This window comes from Sciurus carolinensis, chromosome 16 (genome assembly GCF_902686445.1).
Source record: "Sciurus carolinensis chromosome 16, mSciCar1.2, whole genome shotgun sequence".
Taxonomy (NCBI): domain Eukaryota; kingdom Metazoa; phylum Chordata; class Mammalia; order Rodentia; family Sciuridae; genus Sciurus; species Sciurus carolinensis.
This window is the reverse complement of record NC_062228.1, coordinates 651,759-676,761: the sequence shown is the minus strand read 5'-3', so window position 1 is coordinate 676,761 and position 25,003 is coordinate 651,759. Positions and strand designations below refer to the sequence as shown.

Here is a 25,003-nt window from a genome sequence, read left to right as displayed (position 1 = left end):
CGCCCCGCCCACGGCCCCGCCCCACCTCGAGGATTGCCCCCAGCCCCGCCCTCAATCCCCGCCGGCCCCGCTCACAGTCCCGCCCCACCTCGAGGATTGCCCCCAGCCCCGCCCTCAATCCCAGCCGGCCCCGCCCACAGTCCCGCCGGGTCCGCCGACCTTCCCGCGCGCCGCAGTCCCGGCTCACTTACAGCCCGCGTCCGGTCCGTGCTGGCAGCGCTGGAGTGGCGGCCGGTGGTGGGGAAGCTGCGAACCTGAAATGTCCGAGGTTGCAGAGATGAGAAAAGGGAGGGAGCTGCCCGGCGTGGGGGTCAGAGCTGGAGTCCGGGCGTGGAAGGAGGAGGGCGTGTCCCCAAGCCCGCCGGGGAAGAGGAGCCAGACGTGCAGCCCGCAGAAAGGACCTCGGCGCTGCAGGCCGACACACGCTTCCACCCCTTGGATCCACAAGACCTGCCCAAGGCCCCAGCTCCTGTCTCTGGCTTCCTGCGCTAGGCCAGACTCATGGAGGGCATCTGCCTCACTGGTCTGGGTCCAGCCTGGGGACCCCTACTCCTGTGGCTGAGCCCCTGCCTCTGGGCCCCTCCCTGCACCAGGGACTCAGCCAGGACCTGGCCCTCCTGAGGAAGGGCCTGGCCTGTTTTTCTCGGGTGGGGTTGGGAGGTGGGCAGAGGGTCAAAAGCAAGACCAAGAACGGTGGAAAGCGAGGAGGGACTCTCAGAGGGTGGTCAAACCTCTTTCTGGGTGGGCGCTCCCTTCCCCCTGCACTGGAAACTCAGAGCATGCAGCTTCACCCCAGTCTCTTGGGCTGCTAACCCAGAGGGTAGTCCCCAGGGGCTCCTCCCCACCCCCACTCAGAGAACTCCCTCCTCCCTCTTACCTGGAAGAGATGAATGCCAGGGACAGGGCCGGCTGTGCCCCCCAGGTGGCCAGTTCTCCCTCCAAAAGGCCAGGACACAGATGGTGCTCGCTGCACAACCACCAGAACTGTTCAACACGAGGTCCAGGAGGAGCAGTTAAGCCTGGCCTGGTGAGCAGCCCCCACTCCCCGAGACGGGGGCCTGTGCGTGGGCCCTCCTGCACTGGCGCTGAGGGACACACACTCCCAGGTCCAGAGGCAGCAGCTCTGATCTAACCACCTGCACAGGGGGTGACAGGACAGAGGGCTTCTGACTGAGGTGGGGAGGGAACTCCCCAGGAGAAGGGCGTGTTGGAGCCGGGCATTGGGCTGAGTAGGAGCTCTGTGGGCCCAGGCAGAGGAAGGCATTCCTGGAAGTAAGTGTCAAGGGACTCGGGGGGCCCTGGAGGGGCGAGTCGGCTGGAGTGGGGCCCACACAGAAGGTGTTGGACAAACGGTCGCACAAATGCCTGAGCCCAAGTCAGGTGCTGTCCTGAGTGGACGGTTCCCAGCTTCTGGGTATCATTCAAGACTGGGACTGGGAGGCTTCAGGGGAAGGAGGGGGAAGAGCCTGTTGTCATCTAGGGCAGCTGGGGCAGGACACCAGGACCCTGGACTTGAGAGGACTCAAAGATCTCCTGGGCAGGTATCTGGGAGGCCCCTCCAGCCTGGACAGAACCTTTATTCCCTCTGCCCACTCAACCCAGGTGGAGGCCATGTCCTGGGGGCCTCAATAGGGCAACCCCAAGTCAACTACAAGTTCCCCTACTCCACACTGGAGTCTGTGCAGAGAAGACTGGACAAGGCCCTGGTAACCCTGCCCTCCCTGGAGCTTTAGACTCTCAACAGTATGTGGAGTTACAATCTCTCCTGCCCCTCAAGGACACCATGCCCCTTCCTCCCCCCAGCAACACTGGGATCTGCAACCCTTGCCCTCCAGGGTGCAGAGCAGAGCTGGGGAAACTTGGGTATCCACTGACCACAGGACTGGAGGGGAGAATGGACAGGGCCAGCTGAGGAACAATGAGGACCATTCGACAGTGCTTAGTCTGCCAAGCATGTGCACCACGCAGAGAATCCTGGTGCCTGCAGAGAGATATGCCCACAGGTGTGCAGACAGATGCAGGGAGCCAGCAAGGAGAGCTAAGTGGAGGCTGGGGCAGGCAGGAGGCCTGGTCAGCTCAAGCTGCAAGTGGGGTTTTTCTGCAGCTCTGTGGGGTCAGATCTGGACAGAGTCTAGTCGTCTGGACCACAGATCCAGTCCTTAGGCAGCCTCCCTCCTACTCCATCCAAGCCTGCCATGGGATAGCGACTCTGCCTGAAATGAGCTCCCAAGTCACCCCACAGTCACCCCTCACTTTGTTCTGGCACCTACTCCAGGGGCCCCTCCTGGCCAGTGCTGAGGTTCATGCCATTGGACCAAAACCCCAAAGGCAAGGATCGAGCAAAGGAAGCCTTGGGGGTGGTGGAAGGAGCCCACCAGGCAGGGGGAAGAGTCATTGCAAACGCCCTGAGGCAGGAGCTTGCCTGGTGACTCTGAGCGCAATGAAAACTACTTGCGCCTAATTCAGCCCCCACTCCAGCCCAGCCTTTCCTGATAGGCTTCCTTCTCCTTCCACTCTTGACTTCTGCAAGCCAGTGTCTCTCCAGACAGCTGTCAGAACTCCGGCCTCCAGAGCTCAGGCCCCCACACGTGCTGTCACTCAGGTCCAGGCCCCGCCCCACCACAACGTGCTGTCACTCAGGCCGGGCCCAGGCCCTGCCCTGCCGCACACATGCTGTCACTCAGGTCCTGGCCCTGCCCTCTTCCTGCCTGGCCCCGCCCCACTGCACACGTGCTGTCCCTCGGCCCGCAGCCCGCGCACTTGCGCTGTCACTCAACCCGGCCGCTCTCTTCAGTCTGGAGCAAGAGGTGCCACCCCGCCCGCCGCCTGCCGCCCGGAGCCGAACCGGACACTCTTGCCCTCGTCGTTTCTGGCCGGCCTGGATGGACGCCTCGTTCCTCCTCGCCCTCGCTCTGCTGACCCAGGTAAGGTGGCCCTCAGCAGGGTCCCTCCCTCCCCAGCCTGCGCTGCACTTTCTCTCCAGGACCACTGGCCCTGGCCGTCCTCTGGGGGGCTGAGAGGTGCCGGCCCTGGTGGGTGCTCCGGTGGGTCACACTCTCCAAGGCGCAGCGGAAGGTGAGCTGGTGTTGGGGAAGGTGGGGTGCCCCTGCCCAGGGGGCTCCCAGAGGAGTGCAACCTGCCTCCCTTGGACAGGAGTTGGGTGGACTGGCCAGCACTGGGGAACCAAGCTGGGGGGCAGGTGCAGGCCACCTATCAGGCCTTCCCTTTGGAGGAGCAGGGCAGACACTCCTCCAACCTGCTCCCTTCTGGGGGTGGCCGTGGCCAGTCTTATGGTGGGGGCAGCAGGAGTCCCAGGTGGTGGGGACCTACTCCCCCTCCCCCATAACCCTGGCCAGCATCTGCAGGCTCTGTGCTCCAGGCTTTGGCCTGGTCACTACCTCTCCTGCAGGAATGCCTGGGCCAGGGAGCTGGGTCCTAACACAGCCCGTCCACACTGGTTGTGTCCCATAGTGGGACAGCTGGTGTGCTTTTTGTGCCCCTGGAGACCCTGTAGCTGCTGGAGGCCACAAACTTCTATCCACCCATGGCACCTTGGTCTTCCCAACTTGGGCACAGGACAGGTGGCAGGAGCACAGGCCTCTGGCCCCTCTCCCGGCTCTGACCATTCCCTGCACGGGGCCACTTCTTTCATGCTCTAGGCTGCTGGTGGCACTGGGCTGTGCCTGGGAGTGAGGATGTGGCTTCTGTGAGCCCCTGCCAGAGTCCAGGGCCCAACAGCGATTGGGACCTGGCTGTGCATGGTCTCTACCTCTTAAGGGTGATGGGCGTGAACACAAAGGGCCAGCACCTGCTCACCATCAGTCACCAGGGTGGCTCCAGGGTGGTCCGGTGTTGCTGGACATGGTGAGGAGAGTTGGTCCCTTCCCAGCACCCACCACAGGGGTTTCCTGGCTCCCTCAAATTTCCACAAGCCTTGCAGCTTTGGCCAGCTCAGGTTTCAGACCCTGAAAATTGACCAGGTGCCTGGTCAGTCAGCCCCCCTGCAGCTGCTTCACAGGGAGCCAGCCTTACAGCTCTAGCACCTCCCCCGTGGGCCCTCGCACCTCACTGCTTGGACACACAGCCCAGCATAGCACAGCCTCTCCTGCCTCTGCCCAAGACGCTAGCCCCGGGCATGGACACCCTGTCCCCCTGCAGGCCTGGATGCCTTCGCATCCTGGGGTCCCCTTACAGATAGCTGCCTGCCCAATGCCAACGTCCCCCTTGCTGAGCATCTCTCTGCCAGCACCCAAGGCTGGCACTGGCTCGGTCCTTGGTGGTCCAGGTCCTTTGGGTTTGGGGTGTCAGCCTTCCCAAGGCCCCAGGGGAGGGGTTGGGCTGGATTCCGCTTCCCCCTGCAGAGGCCTCTCCCCTTTCCCCTCCCCAGGCTACTGCTACAAACCCCCTGCCCGAGGCAGCTGGAGGCCCCCAAGTAGGCTAGGGTGGGAAACTGCCCGTGGGGCTGGGCCTCCTGAGCTTCCTGCAGGGGCAGTGGGCAGCAGGACTGGTCAGCTGAAGTTTAACAGTCACCTCCCAACCCAGCAAAATGTGTCTGAGGACGCTGCCCACCCTTCCCTGGGGCTGGGGCACAGGATGGTTCAGAGACCCCCACCAGCTGTCCAGGACACGCTAGCCTGAGTCTAGGCATGGGGGGCACAGGGTCTCTTAGAGTGGCAGGGCCTCAGCAGCAGGCCTGTTTAGCAGTGCCGGACAGCTGACCTGTCCACCCAGCTCACACAGTGCCCAGAGGCAGGCAGCTTTGTGGTCTGGGCCCAGCAGGGTCTGCCAGGGGGGCAGGGCCGTGCTGATGGGAGAGAGCAGCTGCCGGCCCGTCGCCCCCTCCCCACCCCTCCTGCGAAGCCACAGCAGCTGGAGAGGTGGGGCCCGCAGGGGAGAGGCTGGGGCCACCCTCACCAGGCCAACAGCTGGGCCATTCCTGGCATGCTGGCCATCCAGGAACGGGGTGGCCCTGGATTCCAGCCTGGAGGGAGGGGCTCATCCTGAGAAGCTTGTGGGGAGGTAGGGTGGGTCCTTCCCAAGCGGACCCCACCCACACCCGCGCTAGGGCGTTCAGCTGTGCTTCGTGGGATGACCGAGATGCCCCTCCTGTTCCACCAATGCGCGCGGAGGCGAGAGCCAGCTCGCATCCAGCCGTCCGCGTCCAGCTGGCCAAGCCCTTTCTCATTTCCTCTCCACCACTGGACCCCTGAGAGTGCCCGCAGGAGCCCCAGAGCAGCCACTGGCTCTGTCCACTCTGCTGAGGGGGAGGGACATCTGGCTTTCCCCCTCCTCACTTTGGTCCTGCCCAGTGTCCAGCACCTCTGACCAGCGCCCCCTCAGGTTGCCAGGGCGCTGCTGGGGCCCTGCCTCTCGGTGGAGTTGCCTGGCCAGAGCACCCGCGTAACACATGCCGGAGCTTGGTCACTCTTGGCTCCGTGGGGCTCCGGGACAGCCCCCAGCAGGGAGTTGGCCCAGCAGCTAGGACTGGGCAGTGGTCTGAGTGTTCCAGGGGCTTCCACACTGCCCAGGGGTCTTGGTAGGTGCAGGGTCAGAGCTTGGGGGCATCACTGGGCACCTGCTTGGGAAGAGGGTCCATGATGTCTGTGGATCCGGTTTGGCCCAGGGAACAGAGGGGTGGACAGAAGTTCAGGAGCACATGTCCCCTGCCCCGGGTGTGGGGTCAGTGGCTGTGTCCATGTGGCTTTGTCCTGGGCACTGGACGTGCTGAGCTTCCCAAGGCCTTGGCTCTGCCGGCCACGTCTTCTGGGAAGGGATGGGGTGGGGGAGTAAGCTGCTCAGATGCCCCGAGAGTGGGCATTGGCTGCAGCCTGCCCGCTGGGTACCCACCCACCCACCATGGCCTCTGATTTGAGCCAGTGGCCCTGCCAGGGCTCAGTGGTTCTGCTGACCTTGTGAACTTGGGCTGTGGACAGGCTGGGGACCCAGAACTCCCAGAGTCTGCCTCGACCGCACACGGCCAGGGCCAAGTCTGTGGGCGTCCAGCAAGGCAGCTGGTGGGGGAGGGGCGCCAACCCAGGTTTGGCAGCCCAGGCGGGGCTGACCGGCTTCCCTCAGCGAGTGCGCAGGGACCCCAGCCCCTGCCGTCACCGTGTGGCTCAGACTTCGGGTTCTGCCGGGAAGCTCTCATGGAGCGCGACATGGGGTCATGAGGACCAAGAGGGACAAGGGAGAGGGAGAGCCCACTCCAGGTCCCAGCACCAGACGGGGCCAGGAAGGCTCTGGAAACGCCTGTACCCAGAGAGGCTGTGACTGAGGCCCCCTGCCGGGCAAGCAGGTTCGCACTTGGCAGGAACATGGTCCTGACCTGGAAGTGGCTTGTGCTTGGCCAGCTTTGGCAGGCTCAGAGGCCAGCACTGCCATCTGTCAGCCACAGAGTGACTCTGGGGTGGAGACTGGCCATCAGGCTTCAGGCCTAGAGCATCCCTTGCCTGTCCCCCCAACCAGCCATCTGTGAAGAGGGTCCACTTCTCTCTGAACTCCCAGGGGTAGCAGGTGCAAGGGCCAGGGCACTGGCAGCCCCACTGCCCATGAAGGGCCATGGTGGAGGGGCCTGAGGTCCACCAGTGGGGGCTGAGGCCTCGGAGGCTGCTTGCGGGGGACACTACAGCCAGGCATCATTCTGCAAGCACAGGGCACGGGTGGGACAGGGTGCTGATGGGGGCGGGAAGGAGGCACTCAGGAGGCACAGTTAGGTCTGACAGGCCTCCTGGCTCTGCAGCCTCTCCCTCCTGACCTGGCCCCAAGCAGCCCCAAGGCGACCACGTGGCTCTCTCCTCCTGAGGCCACCAGCCCCTGGCTGTGTCCCAGCCCCCGGAGACGGCAGTCCTTGCTGAAGGGGAAGCCAGGGTGCCAGGCATCCACTCCACCCAGAGGAGGGCAGCAGGGAACCGCCAGCCCCGTCTAGGAGGGAGCGCTGGGCGTGGTGGTCTTGGGGTGAGGACGGGTGAGCTTGGCCTGGCCCGCTCTGCCCCACACCCCACGGGCCCGTCGCCTGTGAAGCCCTGCAGGTCTGTGAGCCCCTCTCCCACAGCGGGAGCCGCCCTGGGTGCAGGCACAGGGTGGAAGTGCAGCTCAGCTGAGGCCGGACACGCCGTGGGAGGGCCTGGGGTCCTGGCCCACTGCCCCAAGGAAGGGAGCTGGGCGGGCTCCCTCCTGCACAGGCGGCAGTGGCCGGGAGGGCCAGCCCGGCAGCGCCACGTGGGGTGCCTCTGTGTCCAGCTCCGCAGCATCCCCTGCTCCTCCTGCCTGGGGGCCCGTCCTGGGTGGGCGGGGCAGCCTGGGCTTCGTCCCCCGGGGGTACAGGGAGCTGAGAACCCCACACAGGGAAACTTCAGGCTCCTGCAGATGAGGCCGGGCTGGGGAGAGCAGCGTGGACCCCCAGGCCTCGGCCGCCTCGCCGGGCTGGGCATGGTGAGTGCCGGGCACTGCCCAGGAGCAGCCACTTCTGCTGGAACGCAGCACCCACCAGCACTGCCCAGGCTTCGTGGCCCGGGCGGCTGTGGCTCTGGGACAGTCACACCCAGAAAGCGTCAGCACAGGGCAGGGGCTGCTGGACCAGGAGGGAAGTGGGCCAGGAGAAGCCCAGACCTGGGGGCGGCTGGCAGGGGCCGTCGCCTCTGTGTGCCCCTCCCCACTAGCCCTTGGGAGGGCAGCTGCACCTGCGGGGGACGTGGCCACGCCAGCCAGCCCCCCTGCACCCACCACCACCCTCTCTGCCCCCAAGAGCGGTGGGAGGCTGGCGTGGCCACGTGCCCCGCTGCTGACCCTGGCTGATGGCCAGCCTTGTGGCGGGTGTTCCTGCCCACCTGCCGTCCATGCTCCTTGCCCAGCGTTCTGGGGAGGCTGAGTTCCCGTGCTGGGGCTTCAGCCGCCCAACCTGCTCCCCCACCTCCTCTCCCTGCCACATCCTCCTCTTCACCCTGAGGGGCACCTGAGCTTGCTCTGGGCACAGTGGGGTCCCCCAGGTCCCTGCCCACCTGCCGGGGGGACACTGCAGAGGCCTGGGGCTGCCAAGGGTGTGGTCCAGACCCTGGGTGTCGGGCTTTGCGGCCTCGGCACTTGGGGATGTGTCTGCAGGGCCTCTGGCCGTGCCCTCCAGGGGTGCAGCCAGGTGGCCTGAGAGCCGCCTGCAGCTGGGGATGGCGTCACGGGGCCAGCTCCTGCCCACGGCCTTCACGCTTGACCATGGCTTGTCTTGGTCGCAGGGCCTTGGCCTGTCCTCTGGAGCGGCTGGGCTGCAGCCCCGCACCCTGTACCCCTGGCGCCCGGCGCCTGCGCTGGGCCGTGTCCGGAGAGCCTGGGTCATTCCGCCCATCAGCGTGTCGGAGAACCACAAGCGGCTCCCATACCCCCTGGTGCAGGTGAGGGTGGAGGCCCTGGTCCGTCCCGGCGGTCCCTGGAGGTGTGAGCCCAGCCTCCCCCATTCCCTACGGTGTCCTGCTTAGGGCCCAGCGTGCACGGGGAGAGGCCCCGGGCAGGACTTCCCCTCACTGTCTCTCGCCTGGCTGGACAGGGCCCAGCCCGTTCATCACCAGGCCAGGAGGATGTGAGACCCAGCATCTCCACAGTGTCCTGGAGACCGGTCCCAAGGGCACGCAGGGGCCATGCCCAGCACAGGCCTCCAGCGGGACTATGGGCCCTGCTGCGCTGCCCTCACGCCCCATGGGGAGGGTCCTGAGGGTCGGGACAACCTCTGCAGCCTCCCCCCAGCCTCCCCCCAGCCTCTCCCCAGCCTCCCCCCAGCCTCTCCCCAGCCTCCCCCCAGCCTCCCCCCAGCCTCCCCCCAGCCTCTCCCCAGCCTCCCCCCAGCCTCTCCCCAGCCTCTCCCCAGCCTCCCCCCAGCCTCTCCCCAGCCTCCCCCAGCCTCTCCCCAGCCTCTCCCCAGCCTCTCCCACCTGCAGATCAAGTCGGACAAGCAGCAGCTGGGCAGCGTCATCTACAGCATCCAGGGGCCTGGTGTGGACGAGGAGCCCCGGGGCGTCTTCTCCATCGACAAGTTCACTGGGCGGGTGTTCCTCAATGCCATGCTGGACAGGGAGGAGACCGACCGCTTCAGGGTGGGGCCTGCCCTGAGCCCCTGCTCAGGCCCATGTCCAGTCTGGCAGGGCCCCGGCAGGCTGGATCTCCACCCCTGTGGGGGTGGGTTGGGGATGTAGCCCTGCAGCCTGAGGGTTGGGGTCATGTTCCCATTTCAAAGGGGTGTGCCCAGTGCCCGTAGGCCGCATGGGCCTCTGGAGGGTGGACCACCAGCTTTCCTGATCCTGGTTCTGTTGGTGGGGTGGACGTGTGAGTCAGACCCAGCAGCCAGGGTTGCTCCTGGGGGTGGGATTGGTCAGGGGCCACCTCTGTGGGAGGGGGTGAGGAGCCTCCTTCAGGTGGACAGGACACGGCAGGTGAGCCCAGGACCGCACCCAGCTTCCTGCAGACAGCAGCTTGCCACCCCTGTGCCCACAAGATGCCCCGCTGTGCCTGTCAGGGGAAGGGTTTCTGCCTCTTTCCTCCCAGGAAGCAGAATTTCCTTTCGCACACCCCAAATCTTTTTTCAGACTGGGGGAACTAGCTCTGGCTTACCACACGCAGAAGGTCACGAGAGAGCATTTTTATTTTGGGGATGGGGTCTTGCTGTGTTGCCTGGTCTGGCCTCAAGCTCCTGGGCTCGGGCGGTTCCCCTCTTGGCTCCGAGGATCTGGGATGGGAGCCTGCCACCACGCCAGCTTAGGGGATCTTCCTTACCTGGAAATCACAGCGCACTGTTCTCCAAAAGGATAAGAGACGACTTAAAACTTCATGTGTGACAGGGAATTAAAATCCATTTCAGGAGGAGCCAGAACCACGTAGAGAGGAGAGGGGCTGGGGAGCCCGTGGGCTGTGCTCCAAGCACACGTGAATGGCAGCTGTGGCTTCCTGGAGTTGGGGCGGGTGGGGACACTCGGGCGGCACACGCCTCACCTGTGTGGCCTCACCTCCAGAGGGCGCCAGGCGGCACTGCCCAAGACCCACAGAGCCAGCCCTGCCCTCTGTCTGGACAGCTAAGGGCTTTTGCCCTGGACCTGGGAGGATCCACCTTGGAGGACCCCACAGACCTGGAGATCGTGGTTGTGGATCAGAATGACAACCGGCCCGCCTTCCTGCAGCAGGTGTTCACCGGTCACGTGCCGGAGGGCGCCGCCCCAGGTGAGGCCGGCCAGGTCCCAGACACCGAGGGAGAGGGCTTCGGAGGCCCGCGGTGCAGGCTGTCCCTTTAGCTAGCATCTGGGGCCTGGGTGGAAGGGACTCGGAGGTCCTTGGAGGAGTCCGCCAGGCCTCCCCGCTCGGCGCACTTCAGACCCCAGGCCTTCGGGCACACAGGGCTCTGGTGGCAGGGCTTGCTGGCTTGTCCTTTTTGGGGTGGGGTTCATGAAGTCCACGATGCTCAGGGACAGTTCAGCCCAGCCGGCACGCCCCCCGTGTGGCCAGAGGCCCCACCTCAGCCGCTGCCTGGCTGCTTCTGCTCCCCAGCGTGGCCACATTCCAGGTGAGCCTCCTGCACTTCGGGAGGGTGGGAGGGCTGATCCATGTCCTGTGACTCACCTTTGTTTGTTTTTCAAGATTTAAAGTGACAGGCTGGGCGTGGTGGTGCACGCCTGTAGTCCCAGCAGCTCGGGAAGCTGAGGCAGGAGGATCACGAGTTCAAAGCCTGCCTCAGCAAAAGCGAGACACCAAGCAACTCAGTGAGACCCTATTTTCTAAATAAAATACAAAATAGGGCTCGGGAGGTGGCTCAGTGGTTGAGTGCCCCTGAGTTCAATCCCTGGTACCAAAAAAAAGATTTAAAGTGACGGTCTTATTTTGCTTTTTTAAATTTTGGCATGATCTCAGACCTGCAGAAAAGTCTCAGGTGACCTGTGCACAGGTCCACTGAAGGTTCTTCCTCTTTCTGCCCTCCCTGTCGTGAACATCCATGCAGACCTGGCATGTGGCATTGCTAAGCGCTTCAGTGTGCGCTTACTAATAACGCGCCATGGCACGATCGTCAGGATCAGAAAGCCAATATTCACTCAATATAATGTCGACGCTACAGACTTTATTTCCAGAATAATCTGGAATAATCTCTGTTTCCAGAATAATCTCTTTTATTCCTTAGGGCCCTGGGATTGAACCCAGGCTGCTCTCCCACTGAACTACATTCCCAGCCCAATGAGCCAGGGTCTCCTAAGGTGCCCAGCTTGGCCTCAAACTCTTATCCTCCTGCCTCAGTCTCCTGAGTAGCTGGACTCATAGGAGTAGCCACCATGCCCTGCAAAATAGTGATGTGCGTGACAGGAGGGTGCTGGGCCGTGTCCTGCACTCCCGTGCAGGTCCTGGGCCCTGGGCCTCTTCCCTCTCAGAGCTCCTGCCTGTGCATTCCACTCTACCTGCACCTCTCGGCCAACACCAGAGCCACCTGCCAGCCTCGGCCTGGAAGTCACCTGCAGATGACTGTGTGAGCCCAGGCGGTGGCCTCAGCTCAGATCCCCAGTGCCCGGCCAAAGGGCCCAGTGTGCACAGTGTGCTGTGCAAGTCCCCACCTCCTGCCCGCCTTGGCGGTCGCCTCGCCCGCTGCGGGTGGGGTCTTATCCCTTCTTGTGTGCTCGGGGGAGACCCCACTGGCATCAGGGCGAAGACCCGGGGTCTGGGTTCTGGGGGCCGTGGCCATCCTGCTGGCCTGGCCCTGCCCTCTCTTGAGCCCCACCGAGTTCGGCTCTACTCTTTCTTCTTTCTTGTTCTTTCTTCTTTGTTGCTCTTTCTTTTTGTTGCTCTTTCTTCTTTGTTGCTCTTTCTTCTTTCTTGTTCCTTTACTTGCCTTTTTGTTGTTTGTGACACAGGGATTGAACCCAAGACACTCAACTACTGAGCCACATCCCCAGCCCTTTTTCTTTTTCATTTTGAGACAGGGTCTTACTTAGTTGCTTAGGTCCTGCTAAATTTTCGAGGCTGGCCTTGACCTTGCGATCCTCCCACCTCAGCCTCCCGAGTGCTGGCGTCAGAGCATGTATCATGGCGCCTGGCAGGTTCAGCTCTTTTCTTCCCTGCGACTCTGTGACTGTCTTGCTCCTCTTCTATGGAAAGAGGATCAGTGTATCCTGGATGCCCCAGGGGTGAGTTGCAGGGTGGGCTTGGGTCCCCAGGACCCTTAACTTCAGCAGCATGATAGCTCAGGGTCTGATTCTGCGGGACACAGGCTGTGCTTGGTGTTGGGGGACCCACCCTGCAGCTTCCACCCCAGAGCAGAAGGCCATCCCTCTAACTGGGAGCAGCTTCTCAGCCTCTAGGTCCTCCTGACATGGCATCTGGGAGCACCAGGTCTGGCGAGGTGTCGATGTGATCTGGGCTCTGTGTTCGTGCAGGGATGTCCCTGGTGGCTGTCTGAGGCACAGATCCACCTGTCCACTGGCTGCAGGTGTGTGCCAGCTCTTCCCTACGTGGGGCCTGTGACTTCCAGCTCTGTCCTCCACTGGAGGCCCCTGAATCCAGGTGGTGGCAAGAGTGGTTTGGATCCCCCTCTTCCACTTGCCGGGGGACTGCCTGCCGCTGGGTAGGTGTGGTAGGTCCCACGTTGCTTCTGTGTGGCCCAAGGAGCGCTTGCTCTTCAGTCCATCCTCCCATGCTCATGGTGTCCGGGTTTGGGCAGTGGGCCAGCAAGCCACTTGCTGTCTCTGGTGGACATGGCTGGGAAGTGTGCTTGTCTGTAACACGTGCACAGGTGTGAAGCCATGCGTGTGTAGAGCACACACAACACGTGGCTGCTTCCAGTCCAATACGTGGGGTCTTCTAGACCCTCGGCCCTTGCCCTGCTGGGGAGAAACCTGACTCTCCTGGTCCATGATGTGTCTACCCACCTGCTAGCTGGAGCGCGCACAGGCCTTCCAGGATGCCAGCGGGCACCCCCAGGACGCCAGCCTGTGCTGTCCTTGGCTTCACCAGCATTTACCTGGTCAGGAGCTCCCTTCTGCCCAGGTGCTGGGCCCTCCCAGGCGGGATGGTGGCTGGCATCTGCCACCATCCATCAAACACGGGATCTGGAGAGAAGCAGCAAAGACTGCTGGCCAGAGCTGCCCCCAGGGTGGCCAGAGCTGCCCCCAGGGTGGCCAGAGCTGCCCTGCCCGCCCTGCCTCCCTGGCTTGATGCTCCTACACCTGAGCTGGGGAGGCGGGGCCCCCAACCCTTGGAGGGAACCGTGGGTGAAAGAGGAAGCAGGATCCCTGCCTCCCCGGCCTGTTGGGCAGCCCGTCCTGTCTGGCTGTGCTCTGCAGGGCCCGAGCTGCGCCTCGGCTCGCTGGTCCTGGCTCTGCTCAGCACCGTGCACCTGCTGTCGCCTGGGGCTGGGTCCCCGAGGGCAGCCCCTGGGTTGCCCCTGCAACCAGCCTGGCCCCAGCTCTCCACTGAAAGTCCAGCCCCTTGTGGGGGAGCTCACAGCCCCCCCACAAGTCCAGCGAGAAGCATCCTGGACGCGAGGCGGGCAGACTGCGGCAAGGACTGAGCCTGACCTGGGTCAGGCGTCGGACCCAGGAGGCCTGAGCACATGGCCTCGCTGTCCTCCCCAGGCACCTACGTGACCAGGGCAGAGGCCACGGATGCCGACGACCCCGACACCGACAACGCGGCGCTCCGCTACTCCATCCTGCAGCAGGGCGGCCCCGAGCTCTTCAGCATCGACCAGCACACTGGCGAGATCCGCACTGTGCAAGTGGGGCTGGACCGCGAGGTGAGGCGGCCGTGAGCCCTCCGGGAGGCCTCTGTCCACGGCAGAGGCTTGGCCTCTGCTCTAGCCTGCTCCGCTGTAGCAGGAGACCCAGGGCCGCTGTGCTCCCGAGCGGTGGGACTCCAGCACACCACGGGCCCTCCCTGGCAGACGGGCTCCTGCTCCCCCTGGTTCTGGACCAGCTTCCGACCATCCTTCCTCTGCTGGCCGCCACTGCCTGGAGGCCCGGCTTCTGTCCCTGTCACTGAACCTGGCTCCCCCGCAGGGACCTGTTCACTGGTGCCCCTCAGGACCCCGCAGGTCCAACACCACAGCCGACCCCCTGTCCACTCACAGGCAGGGCAGAGGTCACTGCCCCTGTGCTGGGGCACCCAGAGCCTGGGGCTTCTGACCCCAGCGGGTCCCCTGCAAGGATGAGCTTGCCGGCAGCTTGGCCCCGGGCCCCACCCCACCCTGTGGGAGCTAGCCAGATCTTCCAGCCCGTGCCACATGTCCCCAGGTGGTGGCCACGTACAACCTGACGCTGCAGGTGGCCGACATGTCTGGAGAGGGCCTCACCGCCACAGCCTCAGCCATCATCTCCCTGGACGACGTCAACGACAATGCGCCTGAGTTTACCAGGGACCAGGTGCTGACCCCACCCCGCTGGCCCTGCCATGGGACTGCGAGAGGGTGGTGGCTGGCGTGCCTCTGGGGAGGGTCCTGAGCAAGGAACCCGGAGTCCACATTCAAGGGTCCACCAGGGCAGGCACTTGTGAGTGGGAGAGGCCCCGGAGGAGTGGCCACATGGGACCCTTGTGGCTCCACGTGGGAGAAGCACCAGCCCTGTTCCCAGGGGCAGGTGGCACATGTGGACCAGTGACTGGGGAAAGGACCCAGGACCCACGGTGCTGGCCATTGAGCAGGCATGAGGGAGGGCGGGTGTCCCCAAAGAGGTGGCGTGGCATGGCCGGCTCCGTGGGTGACCCGATGGCCCCTCTAGTTGTCCATGGAGGCTGCAGAGGCGGTCAGTGGAGTGGATGTGGGACGTCTTGAGGTGGAAGACAGGGACCTGCCTGGCTCCCCCAACTGGGTGGCCAGGTTCACCATCCTGGAAGGTGACCCGGACGGACAGTTCACTATTCGCACCGACCCCAAGACCAACGAGGGCGTGCTGTCCGTGGCAAAGGTGAGGGGTACCCCGTCGTGTGCACACCGTGCCCAGGCAGAGGCTTGGCTAGGCACCCTACATGCAGCCTCATTCTGAGCTCTCCTGGGCTCCTTCCTGGACAACTGTCTGCTGACCTGTGGGGACCTCATGTGCATCCTTGGGTGAGATCAGGGAGGGCAGAGGACACTGGGACTGCAGGGTCCAGGACACACTGACCGGAGGGCAGTAGGGCCAGAGGGAGCTGCCAGTGTCCCTGCCTTCACACATGTAGTCCACGTGTACGTGTGCCCAGCACACCTGTTCTGCCGGGCAGGCAGATCCAGCAGCAGCCAACACGGACGCGTCTGTAGACAGAGGACGCTTGAAGGCTGGTGCCGAGAGCCCTGGAGACGGGGAGGCAGCTGTGGCAGAGCCTACGCAGCCCCTGAGCTCCACCCCAGCCTCAAAGACAGGAGGGAGAGGAACGGATCTGCAAGGAACTGAGTGTGGGGCTGCGGGAAGCTCACTCTGGAGGCAGGATATGCCTGTCCTCCAAGCTGCACTCTGCTCTCAAGGCCCCCCATAGGGACAGCCCGCCACAGCCAAGACGGTCACTCGGCTTCGCATCCGCTAGTCACATCCACCAGCAGCCCGCACAGAGACGTCTGCCTGGCGCATGGGCAGCGTTGCCTGCTGACCCCCAGCTTGACCACCCCACACCCAGCAAGTTCACTTTGAGTGATGGGTGCCCATTTGGTTATGTGTGTATTGTCCTTCAAGCCTTGTAGCCTTGCATAGTTTTGTCAAGGTTAAAAAGGGAAGAAGGGGATGTGTGCTCTTGGGGCAGGCCCAAGGAGTGCCCCCCAGGAGCCCTGGTAGGTACCTGGACTCGCGTTGGAGTGTGGGTGTCCTCTCTGCCTCCTCCCACAGCCCCTGGACCATGAGAGCCGCGAGCACTATGAGCTCACCGTGTCCGTGCAGAATGAGTCCCCACTGCAGGCGGCTGCCCCCCGGGCTCAGCGGGGCCAGACCACAGTCCACGTGAGGGTGCAGGATGCCAACGAGGCCCCTGTGTTCCCGGAGAACCCACTGCGAACCAGCCTGGCTGAGGGGGCCCCCCCAGGGACCCCTGTGGCTATCTTCTCTGCCAGAGACCCTGACACACAGCAGCTGCAAAGAATCAGGTGGGACTCCTGGGGCTCTGGGGACAAGGCACGAACGCCTGTCTCCGTGAGGTGCCCTAGCTCCTAGGTCAGAGGCGGAGAGACTGCACTCCACGGGTCTAGGGCTCCGTCACGCTGTGTCCAGTGTGGCAGGGCAGGGCTCCAGGGCTTCACAGGAACATGGTCAAAGTCTGCTCCCAGCCTGTCTGTGCTGGTGGGCCCTGGCTTCTTGCAGGCATGGCTGGTAGTGTCTGAATTTCTCCCCCCACTGACCTGGCCCAGCGTCCCTGTCACCACCGGGCCTCTGCATGCACCTGGCACTGACCAAGACTGAGTTCAGGCTGTCGCTTGGCCACAGGCCCTGGGCAGCTACTGGCCTTCCCTGAGCCTCAGCTTGCTCCACTGCCTGGGGCAGAAATACCACTCAGGGCTGTGGGAGGGACTCTGCACAGAGGCCCCCCCAGTGCTCTTGTGGGGTGCACATGTGACGTCAGGGGTGCGTGTGTGACGTGAGGGGTGCGAGTGTAAGGTGAGCCGTGCGTGTGCACACGTCTGTGTCGCTGGTCTGTGGTGTGTCTGTGACCCTTTCTGGGGTCCCCCATGGGCTCCTGTCTACTCCCCTCCCACCCACAGCTATTCCAAGGACTATGACCCTGAGGACTGGCTGCAGGTGGACGGAGCCACAGGCAGGGTCCAGACCCAGCGTGTGCTGAGCCCAGCCTCCCCCTTCCTCAAGGACGGCTGGTACCGGGCTATCATCCTGGCCCTGGACGACGGTGAGTGGGATGCTGCACCTGCTTCAGGGCACCCGGCCTGGTTGGCCCTTTCTCCTCCCAGGGCTCCACCCTCAGGGTGGGCAGTGGACTGGGCGGCACGGTCCCACTGACTCTGGGCCTGCAGGCTCCCCACCCAGCACCTCCACGGGCACCCTGTCCATTGAGATCCTGGAGGTCAACGACCACGCACCTGTGCTGGCCCCTGCGGCGCCCAGCAGCCTGTGCAGTGAGCCGGAACAGGGCCCGGGCCTCCTCTTGGGTGCCACAGACGAGGACCTGCCGCCACACGGGGCCCCCTTCCTCTTCCAGCTGAGCCCCAGGTTCCCAGAGCTCAGCCGGAACTGGAGTCTCAGCCAGGTGAACGGTGAGTCCCCTCGCCGCCCCTGGGGCCAGGAGGTGAGCAGAGAGCACTTGACACAGGCCGCATCTTCAGCGCGGCGGGGGTTACTTCTCATGCCCAGTGGGTGGCCCGGGAAACAGACCCAGGGATTTGGGATGCTGTTTGGGCGCAGGGCGGCCGCAGGGGTCTCTGCTGACGGAGGTGCCCTCTCCAGTGAGCCACGCGCGCCTGCGGCCGCGGCACCAGGTCCCTGAGGGCCTGCACCGCCTCAGCCTGCTGCTCCGGGACTCCGGGCAGCCGCCCCAGCAGCGCGAGCAGCCGCTGAACGTGACCGTGTGCCGCTGCGGGCCCGACGGTGCCTGCCTGCCCGGGGCCGCCGCGCTGCGGGCCGGGGGCGCGGGCGTCAGCCTGGGCGCGCTGGTCGTCGTGCTGGCCAGCGCCATCCTGCTGCTCCGTGAGTGCCCCGCCCACGCGGGCCCGCCCCCCGCAGCCTGCCCCGCCCCGTGCCCGCCCCTCCCGAGGCCCCGCCCCACCACGCGCTCCGGCCCAGCCCGCCGTCTCCCCCTGTTGCTTGCCCCAGTGCTGGTCCTGCTGGCGGCGCTGCGCTCGCGGTTCCAGCAGCAGCCGCGGGATAAGGGTCTACTGCACGCGCTGCAGGACGACCTTCGGGACAACATCCTCAACTACGATGAGCAGGGCGGCGGGGAGGAGGACCAGGTGAGCGCAGCAAAGAGGGCGGGGCATGAACTTGGTGGCCTAGAAAGGCTGAGCCCTGGGCAGGGGCTCCCCCAGGAAGGGGGCCACCGACCCTCTGCAGCAGCTGGACCACACAGGGCCGCCACGAGCCTAGGCTTAATCCACTTCCTGCGCTTACAGGATGCCTACGACATAAACCAGCTGCGCCACCCAACAGAACTGCCGGCGCTGAGCCTGCCCCTGGGACGGCCGCCTCTGCGCCGAGATGCTCCCTTTGGCCACGTGCCCCCCCAGCCGCACCGGGTGCTGCCCTCCAGCCCTGCCGACATTGCCAGCTTCATCAGCGATGTAGGTGGTTCTGGGGAGTGTGTGGAGATCAGAGGATGGGAATCGTGCATGCACACACACACGTGCACACCCACGTAGACACATGCACAGGTACATATGTGTAAGCACATCAGACCTTTCCAGAGTCTCCACACTGTGTGTTCACCTGGGGTATCAGCTTCTGAGCTGCAGGTAGCCAGGGGAGAGGGCTCACCAGTGGGACCACTGGCCATGATTTGGGGAAGCCTGAGGAACAGCAGGGCCTGCAGGCTGGGGTGGGCACTTTCCAAAGGTAGCATTGGGGTGGAGTGTGGTGTCAAACGTCCAGTGACAAAGGGAGGTTGGCCAGCTAGGGGCCAGGACTTGGACCCAGGTGACCCTCAGCCTCCATGTGTGAAGCTCATTGTGTGGGTTAAGGGCCTGGCCTCTCCCTGGCTCACTACAATGGTGGGTTGTGGGTAGGTGGGTATCAGAGCATCCCCAGGGCTGCTTTAGTGGTCATCGGAGTGAGGTATCACAGTGGCCATTTGGACTCTGCATTGATGACCCCAAGACAACATGCGGGATGCCCAGAATGTGGGCGGCCAGGGTAAACTTCTGCCACGCCTGCCATCGTGCAAAGCCCCCAACAACCCAGCCTCACGGAGCGGCAGGCATAGTGCAGGGCCCATCAGAGGAGCGAGTCCCCCCAGGGGATGCTGGCAGCTGCTGGAGCCATGTCTAAGTGGAGAGGGGGCCATGGACGAGGGGCTGGCTGCTGCCCACCTTGCTGCCCCAGGAACTGCCTTCTCGACCCTGCTGCACCCTGGGTACTCTGCTGCGGCAGGCCTTTCCCCACCATGCCCTGGGCAGACCTCACCCTGGCTGTGACAAGAGTGGTGTGTGGCCTTTCTGCAGGGCCTGGAGGCTGCGGACACTGACCCCAGCGTGCCACCTTATGACACGGCTCTCATATATGACTACGAGGGGGACGGCTCTGTGGCAGGGACGCTGAGTTCCATCCTGTCCAGCCTTGGTGACGAGGACCAGGACTATGACTACCTCAGGGACTGGGGGCCCCGCTTTGCCCGGCTGGCAGACATGTATGGGCATCCATGAGGGCCAAGGCCATGAGTGGGATGTGCTGTTTGGATGTGGCCACCTGGCCAGGGAGGGGACATTCTCCTGGGGACACCGGTACCTGTGAAGGCCCAGCAGGCACCTGGTAGCTTGTGCATGGCAAGGTGACTCTCCAGGGCCCGCCTCCTCTGGCCTCTTTCTCCCACGGCAGGACTGGATTTGGGGGCAGAACCTGGAGTGTGGAGTGAGCTGCGGGAGGTGGCACCCTCCTGCTGGAGTGAGGAGAGCTGCTCATTGTCCTCAGTGGGTCACCCCCATCTTTGCCTCCCATTGGTGGCCTGCACCTCTGTATGGAAGCAAGAGCCGCATGGGTGAATCGGAATTAAAATCTTGCTAGTTTATCCAGTGCACTCAGTGCCCAACACCACAGTATCCACGAGGGCACCATGGCCCCTGTCCCCAAGAAAGGGCTCTGCCAGGCAGGCTGTGCCCACAGGGAGCCGCCCACCCCCATATCATCAGCTGGGGCAGAGGAAGGTGAGAGGGTCCAACCTGGCTCTGGCCATGCTGGTGAGGCCAGAGGCCAGTCCTGCCTCACCCAGGGAGCAGCCTAAGGAAGAGTGGGCATATGCCCTGTTCCATGGCTGCCTCTGTCCTGCACACCTGGTGGACATGCCCCTGGACAAGACCCAGGTCAGCCCCCCAGGAGCAAGAGGCCTGGTGAGGACCCCCTCCTGCTGCCCACAGCCTCCCTGCCTTCACTGACAGTGATCTTGGCAAGAACGTGTCTGCCCGGCTGTGGCAGCTCTGGCCAGCCTCTGGATGCTCAGCTGTGGCCCTCATCTTGGCTCACAGAGGCCACCCAGTGACAGGAGTGCTGCTGGGCTGTGGCAGCTCACTCCGAATGAGAGGGCAGCAGTAGAGGCAGGTGGTCCTGGTGGGGACAACCAAGCAGGAGTGGGGAGCGTTGTAGGCGGTCAGCATCCTCCAGTGACTGGGGCAGCTCCTGGCCACGGGTCTCAGGCAGCAGCAGGACACAGAGTAGGATGAGGATGGCCAGGGAGGTGAAGACCACGTGTTGCAGGAAGAAGCCCCGCCGGCCATGAATGTCAGTAAGCGGGGCAGTAGCCCGGCCCAGGAACCCGGCCCCCAGCACCAGGCCTACCCCGGCTCCCCTGTGGGAAAGAGAGTGGTGGAGTGCAACTGGGGACCCCCATGTGCTGTGAATCCAACCATTCCCAGGTGCAGGAAGTGGGTGTGGCCCTTTCAGAACCTGAGGGAGGGCTACAGGAAAAGACTTGACAAACTGTGCTGGAGACTCTGCCCTGGAACTATTTCTCATTAGACAATTAGAAAATTATTTCCCCTGAAATCTGCCACCCTTGAAGGTTCTTCACCCCTCGCCAGCCTTCCACTTCCCTCCTGAGCTGAGCTTAGGTCCTCCTGTGGACGGTCCCAGCAATCCAGGAGGGCAGTGCTCAATGCTTCATGCAGGTGAGCCGGGGGGAGAGGCCTCTGTCCACCTGACCCCTCCTCCGTGTTGCTGGGCAGCTCTGGACTCACCTGATCACTGTGGGGAAGACCTCAGCTGCAAGCAGAACACTGAGCTCCGATACAGCCTGGGAGGCCAGGAGCCCCAGGACAGAAAGGAACAGCGTGGTCCAGCCTGGCAGGTCTGGGGACAAACGGCAGGTCCCCGGTGCTCTCCCTCAGACCTTCTGCCCAACCCCTCAGGACCCTCCCTCCCCAAGGACCCCTCCCCTACTGGGGCATGTGGGTCCCCAGGCCCTCACGCCCTCCTGTGCAGCCAGCTTGGATTCTAGGGAGCCCTGCCAAAAACAGCTCAGCGACCACCTTCCTGCCCGCCCATCTGCAGCCCCTGCTCCCGCAGTGCTCCACTTCCTTTGCAATTCTGAGAACTGTTCCAAAACTCTGAACTTTAAACAGGGGCTCGCGTTTCCCTTCTGTGCCAGACCCCACTCACTGAGTGGTTGGTACCAGGTAGATGACCCTCCCACAGCAGCCCAAACTGGCCTTGGCCACTCGGACGCCAGCAGAGCCTACTAGCCTGACCTCTGAGCTTTCACCTGCAGGGTGATGTGAACAGGCGGCCAGGCCCAGGCAGGATGGTAGTACTCAGCTGCCATGAGGGGTCCTCTCAGTCCCTTCACTCTTTCGGACCTTGGTTTCCCCCGGTGGACGTGGGGGAAGGAGGGGTTAGGAAAGTAGGCTGGTTCTGGTACTCTGTGCCCCTCCCCACGGGCCCTGCGATCAAGGCAGACCCTCAGCCCACACCCAGTGACCCTGTGTGGCCTGTGTGGGCCCCGAGCTCACACTGAGCCCCAGCAAGGAGCAGCAGGGATGCCAGGCCTACAACCATGGTGCCCAGCAGCAGGACAGGACGCCGTCCGCAGCGATCGGCCGTCAGGATCAGGAGAACACTGGCGGTGGCCTCCAGGCCGGCCTCCACGAAGTAGGGCAGGTAGAAGGCCTGCTCGCTTGGCACCAGGCTGCGGAGGAAACTGGCCCTGATGCCCCCACCGACCAGCCTGGAAGGGAGCAGAGTCGTAGCCATCAAACACCCTCCCCGGGGCGGCTGCAAACCCTGGTCCCACCCCTGTTCTTCCCCTCCTCACGAGCTGAATCCCAGGATGAGCCCGTTCCTCCAGGTGGCGCGGGTATGCAGGAGCCCCAGGATGGAATGGTACTGGGGCTGCGTGCTGCCTGCAGACAGCACAGCAAGCTCTGGACACGGAGATGAGGGAGCAGGTGTGAGGGGCAGGTATCTCCGCGGCCCTCCCTCCTCCAGCACTGTCTCCCCACTACTGGCCAGTTGTTACCTGTAGCCAGGGAGTTCTCCTCTGAGGAGCTGTCCTCAGGGTTCACGCCACTAGCTTCCGCAAAGTGCCACAGGATCCTGCTGGCTTGGGCCTCCTGCCCTGTGGCCAGAAGCCAGCAGGGAGACTCAGGGAACAGGGCTGGGAACCTGCAGGTTTTCAAGGATGCCTGTGCCACTCACCGCCTCCATGATGGACCGGCAGAGGGCAGCAGCCTCCCTGGACCCAGAAGGGTTGGGACATTGATGTGGCTTCCTGTGCCCCTGCACTGTGGCCAGGTAGCAGATGTGAATGCAAGTGCAGAGAAGGTGCCCACTGGCCCCAGGGCAGCCCCTGGCCTGATTCCTGCAGCACTCACCCCCAGAAGAGCAGCAAGAGTCCAGTCACCAGGGCGCTCAGGCCCTGCAGAAGGCGCCAGTCCTGCACCAGCATGGCCAGCCCAGGCAGCAGCAAGGTGCCCACCACTGAGAAAAGGCCAGCCCCCATGGAGAAGGCCAGGCGGTGTGGGGGGTCACAGAGCTCCAGGCCTGGGCAGACAAAGATGGCCTGAGGCCGAGGCCTCTCGGAGTGCTGCTGTCTGGAGCTGGATTTGGAGGCCAACCCTCACCAGCCCCAGCTGGGGACCCTGGAACAAGCACCAGTGGCCACTGCTTTCCTGAGGAGGGTCCTCAGCAAGTGCCAGAGTGGTTCCTGGTCTGCCCGTGGTCCCTCCCCAGGCAGCCCCGCGGAGTACTCACGAGCCACATAAAGGGCAAGGAAGGCCCCTGCCAAGGTGCCCCCGTGGAGGAACCGCAGGGCCAGGAGGGCATAGAAGCTGGCAGCCAGGGCTTCACTGGCTCCAAGGACTGTGGCCAGCACCAGGGAGACCACAAAAACAGCCCGGCGGCCAAACCTGGTGATCAGGGGGGCATGTGCTGATGTGGGTCAGGCTGCACCCAAAGGCTGGAAGCTGGGTCAGGGATCTGCTGCAGGGGAAGGGACAGGGTCTCACCTGTCACACCCTGTACCTAGAAGGACACAGCCCAGCAGCCAGCCCAGGAAGTGGCACATCTGCTCCAGTGGAACCTTCCAGCTGTCTTCACACACCAGGTCCCACTGTGGGGAACACCAGCCCCCTGTGGACCCGCTCAGGACTCTCTCTTGCTGGGGGTACAAGATGCAGGGAGCCCCAGCCCCTCTCTGAACACAAAGGGAAACTGCCACCAGAGGGCAAGGAACTTGGTAATGTCACACAGCAGCTTCTTGGCCTATGGTGGCCTTTGCCCAGAATTGGAACCTCTAGTTTGAGACCCCACGTGGCAAGACATCCACATGCAGCCACAAGTCTGCCGTGGGGGGATCTTCCTTCCCTAAGGTTTCTTTTCTCTAGAAGGGGCCTCCTCACCCCTCCCACCAAGACTGGCCGTTAAGTGTCCCAGCGATACACAGGGCCTGGGGCTTATAAAACAACCCCACATCTGGCTAAGGAGCTTCAGCTCTGAAACAGGCTCCAAGTCCTGCCCACCCCTCTGCCCTCCCTCCACCCTGCTCCTTTCAAGAGCAGCTTCGGGAATCGGGTGGAGCGCGTGCTTAAGGCTTTTCTTTCCATCAGTCAAGGGCCCTCAACAGGCAGTGCAGGTTGTCTCCTCTTTCCCCTTTCCTGCCTCTTCTCCCCAAGCCTAAAATAGTGCTCTGGGTCCTGCTGTGCTGCTTTTATTTCAAAATCCAACCCTTGTGAAGGCGATGGGGCATGAGTCCATCGTGTGCCGGAGGAGGGAAGCAGAAACCACACCGGTGTCAGGGACCCAGCAGGCCCTCAGAGATGTGCAACTGTTCCCTCCCACTGAGGTCACTGGGTCCAGGGTGAAGGCAGGCTGTGGGACAAAGGCTGCCAAAGGGGGTGGCAGCAGGCCAGTGGGTCTTAGCCCAGGGTGGGAAGGGTGCCCATTCCCCAAGTGCTCTCACCCAGAACCCTGGGCTGCAGCTGGGACACAGCCTCGAGTCCTGTGCCCACACGCTCACAGATGCAGATATACCTCTCAAATGAAAGCTCCATTCAAAACCACTTCTGTTCTGGAAATTCAGCCCAAGCACCTACTTGGCCCAAAGCCACTGGTTGCTCAAAACGTGCCTGGAACTTAGTGAATTCCAGGCCCTGCTTACCACCCACGCTCACCTGCTCTCACCTTCAATCTAAATTCTCCTCCCCGGCCACCCACCCACAGTGCTAGCCAAGAGTCCTGGTGCACCTGCTGCACCTGCAGGGCAGGAGGGCCTCCCGTGAGAACCCCAGCAAAGGCACAGGGAGGGACCCACAGCAGGGCAGAAGACCCCGAACAACCCTCGACCCCTGCCCCGCTGGGCAGACAGACCCCGAGGGCGGGCGCACCTGGGTGACGGGGCTGCGCAGCAGGCCGGCAGCGGGGAGCGTATAGAGCCAGCCGCGAGTGCAGGGCCGCGTGCCGGAGGGCGCTGGCGCGGAGCTCGGGCGGGCGCCAGGCACCGGGTAGCGCAGGAGCAGGCATGGGCTCGGGGCGCGCGCGGGCCCCAAGCGCGGCACGCTGGCACGGAGCAGCGCCGGCCCGCGCAGGGCACGCAGCGAGGGCGGCAGTAACGCCGGGTCTGGCCGGCAGTGGTGCGCGGGCCGCGCGGTGAGCAGCGGCTCGGAGCTCAGCGCCAGCCCCAGTGCCACGCAGGGCAGCCACGAGGCGGCGGCCAGCAGGCGCCGAGCCCGGCCGAAGCCTCCTGCAGCGCACAGCAACTGCGCCTCGCGCTCCATCCTTCCCGGGCGCCGGGCTACCGGCGGGGCCTGGGTAGTCTGAGACCTGGGCGGGGCAGGAGTGGGAGGGGATCTGGGGCGGGGCCGCGGGGCGGAGCCTGGGGGAGGGCGGGGCCTGGAGCCACTAGGAGGTGGAGCCCAGCCGCAGGGGCCCTGCTGGGGGCGTGGACGGCGGGT

At 64.0% G+C, this 25,003-nt stretch overlaps 2 protein-coding genes across 7 annotated transcripts; one reads left to right on the top strand and one right to left on the bottom strand.

Annotated features, from left to right (window-relative positions):
* Positions 1 to 921: 921 nt before the first annotated feature.
* On the top strand, positions 922 to 24,864 carry Cdh15 (cadherin 15). 6 transcript variants are annotated; one of them, XM_047529246.1, is made up of 15 exons: positions 922 to 1,027; positions 2,752 to 2,924; positions 8,226 to 8,381; positions 8,922 to 9,077; positions 9,990 to 10,194; positions 13,584 to 13,744; positions 14,241 to 14,369; positions 14,724 to 14,909; positions 15,801 to 16,054; positions 16,667 to 16,809; positions 16,934 to 17,173; positions 17,364 to 17,603; positions 17,730 to 17,866; positions 18,026 to 18,193; positions 19,070 to 24,864. In XM_047529246.1, the coding sequence occupies exons 2-15, from the start codon at positions 2,883 to 2,885 to the stop codon at positions 19,268 to 19,270; spliced, it is 2,418 nt and encodes an 805-aa protein (XP_047385202.1). In that variant the 5' UTR covers positions 922 to 1,027; positions 2,752 to 2,882; the 3' UTR covers positions 19,271 to 24,864. The 6 variants fall into 6 exon arrangements, with proteins under 6 accessions (XP_047385202.1, XP_047385201.1, XP_047385203.1 ...); XM_047529245.1 differs by having other exon boundaries at positions 941 to 1,027; positions 2,795 to 2,924; positions 18,026 to 18,283; positions 19,070 to 19,206; XM_047529243.1 differs by having other exon boundaries at positions 943 to 1,027; positions 2,795 to 2,924.
* On the bottom strand, positions 19,125 to 24,851 carry Slc22a31 (solute carrier family 22 member 31). Its single transcript, XM_047529250.1, has 9 exons — positions 24,437 to 24,851; positions 23,060 to 23,163; positions 22,806 to 22,960; positions 22,427 to 22,595; positions 22,072 to 22,217; positions 21,868 to 21,976; positions 21,566 to 21,780; positions 20,795 to 20,906; positions 19,125 to 20,406 (listed from the first exon to the last, which is right to left on the bottom strand). The coding sequence occupies exons 1-9, from the start codon at positions 24,824 to 24,826 to the stop codon at positions 20,127 to 20,129; spliced, it is 1,680 nt and encodes a 559-aa protein (XP_047385206.1). The 5' UTR covers positions 24,827 to 24,851; the 3' UTR covers positions 19,125 to 20,126.
* Positions 24,865 to 25,003: the final 139 nt, after the last annotated feature.

What these genes read in the sequence shown, in the direction of transcription:
- Cdh15 (XM_047529246.1), top strand. Translation starts at nt 2,883, where the DNA reads ATGGACGCCTCGTTCCTCCTCGCCCTCGCTCTGCTGACCCAG. An exon ending in AAGTGGGGCTGGACCGCGAG is followed by an intron (nt 13,745 to 14,240) that starts GTGAGGCGGCCG and finishes ACATGTCCCCAG; the next exon opens with GTGGTGGCCACGTACAACCT. An exon ending in TTGCCAGCTTCATCAGCGAT is followed by an intron (nt 18,194 to 19,069) that starts GTAGGTGGTTCT and finishes GCCTTTCTGCAG; the next exon opens with GGCCTGGAGGCTGCGGACAC.
- Slc22a31 (XM_047529250.1), bottom strand. Translation starts at nt 24,826, where the DNA reads ATGGAGCGCGAGGCGCAGTTGCTGTGCGCTGCAGGAGGCTTCGGCCGG. An exon ending in CTAGGTACAGGGTGTGACAG is followed by an intron (nt 22,961 to 23,059) that starts GTGAGACCCTGT and finishes CCTGATCACCAG; the next exon opens with GTTTGGCCGCCGGGCTGTTT. An exon ending in GGAGAACTCCCTGGCTACAG is followed by an intron (nt 21,977 to 22,071) that starts GTAACAACTGGC and finishes CTCCGTGTCCAG; the next exon opens with AGCTTGCTGTGCTGTCTGCA.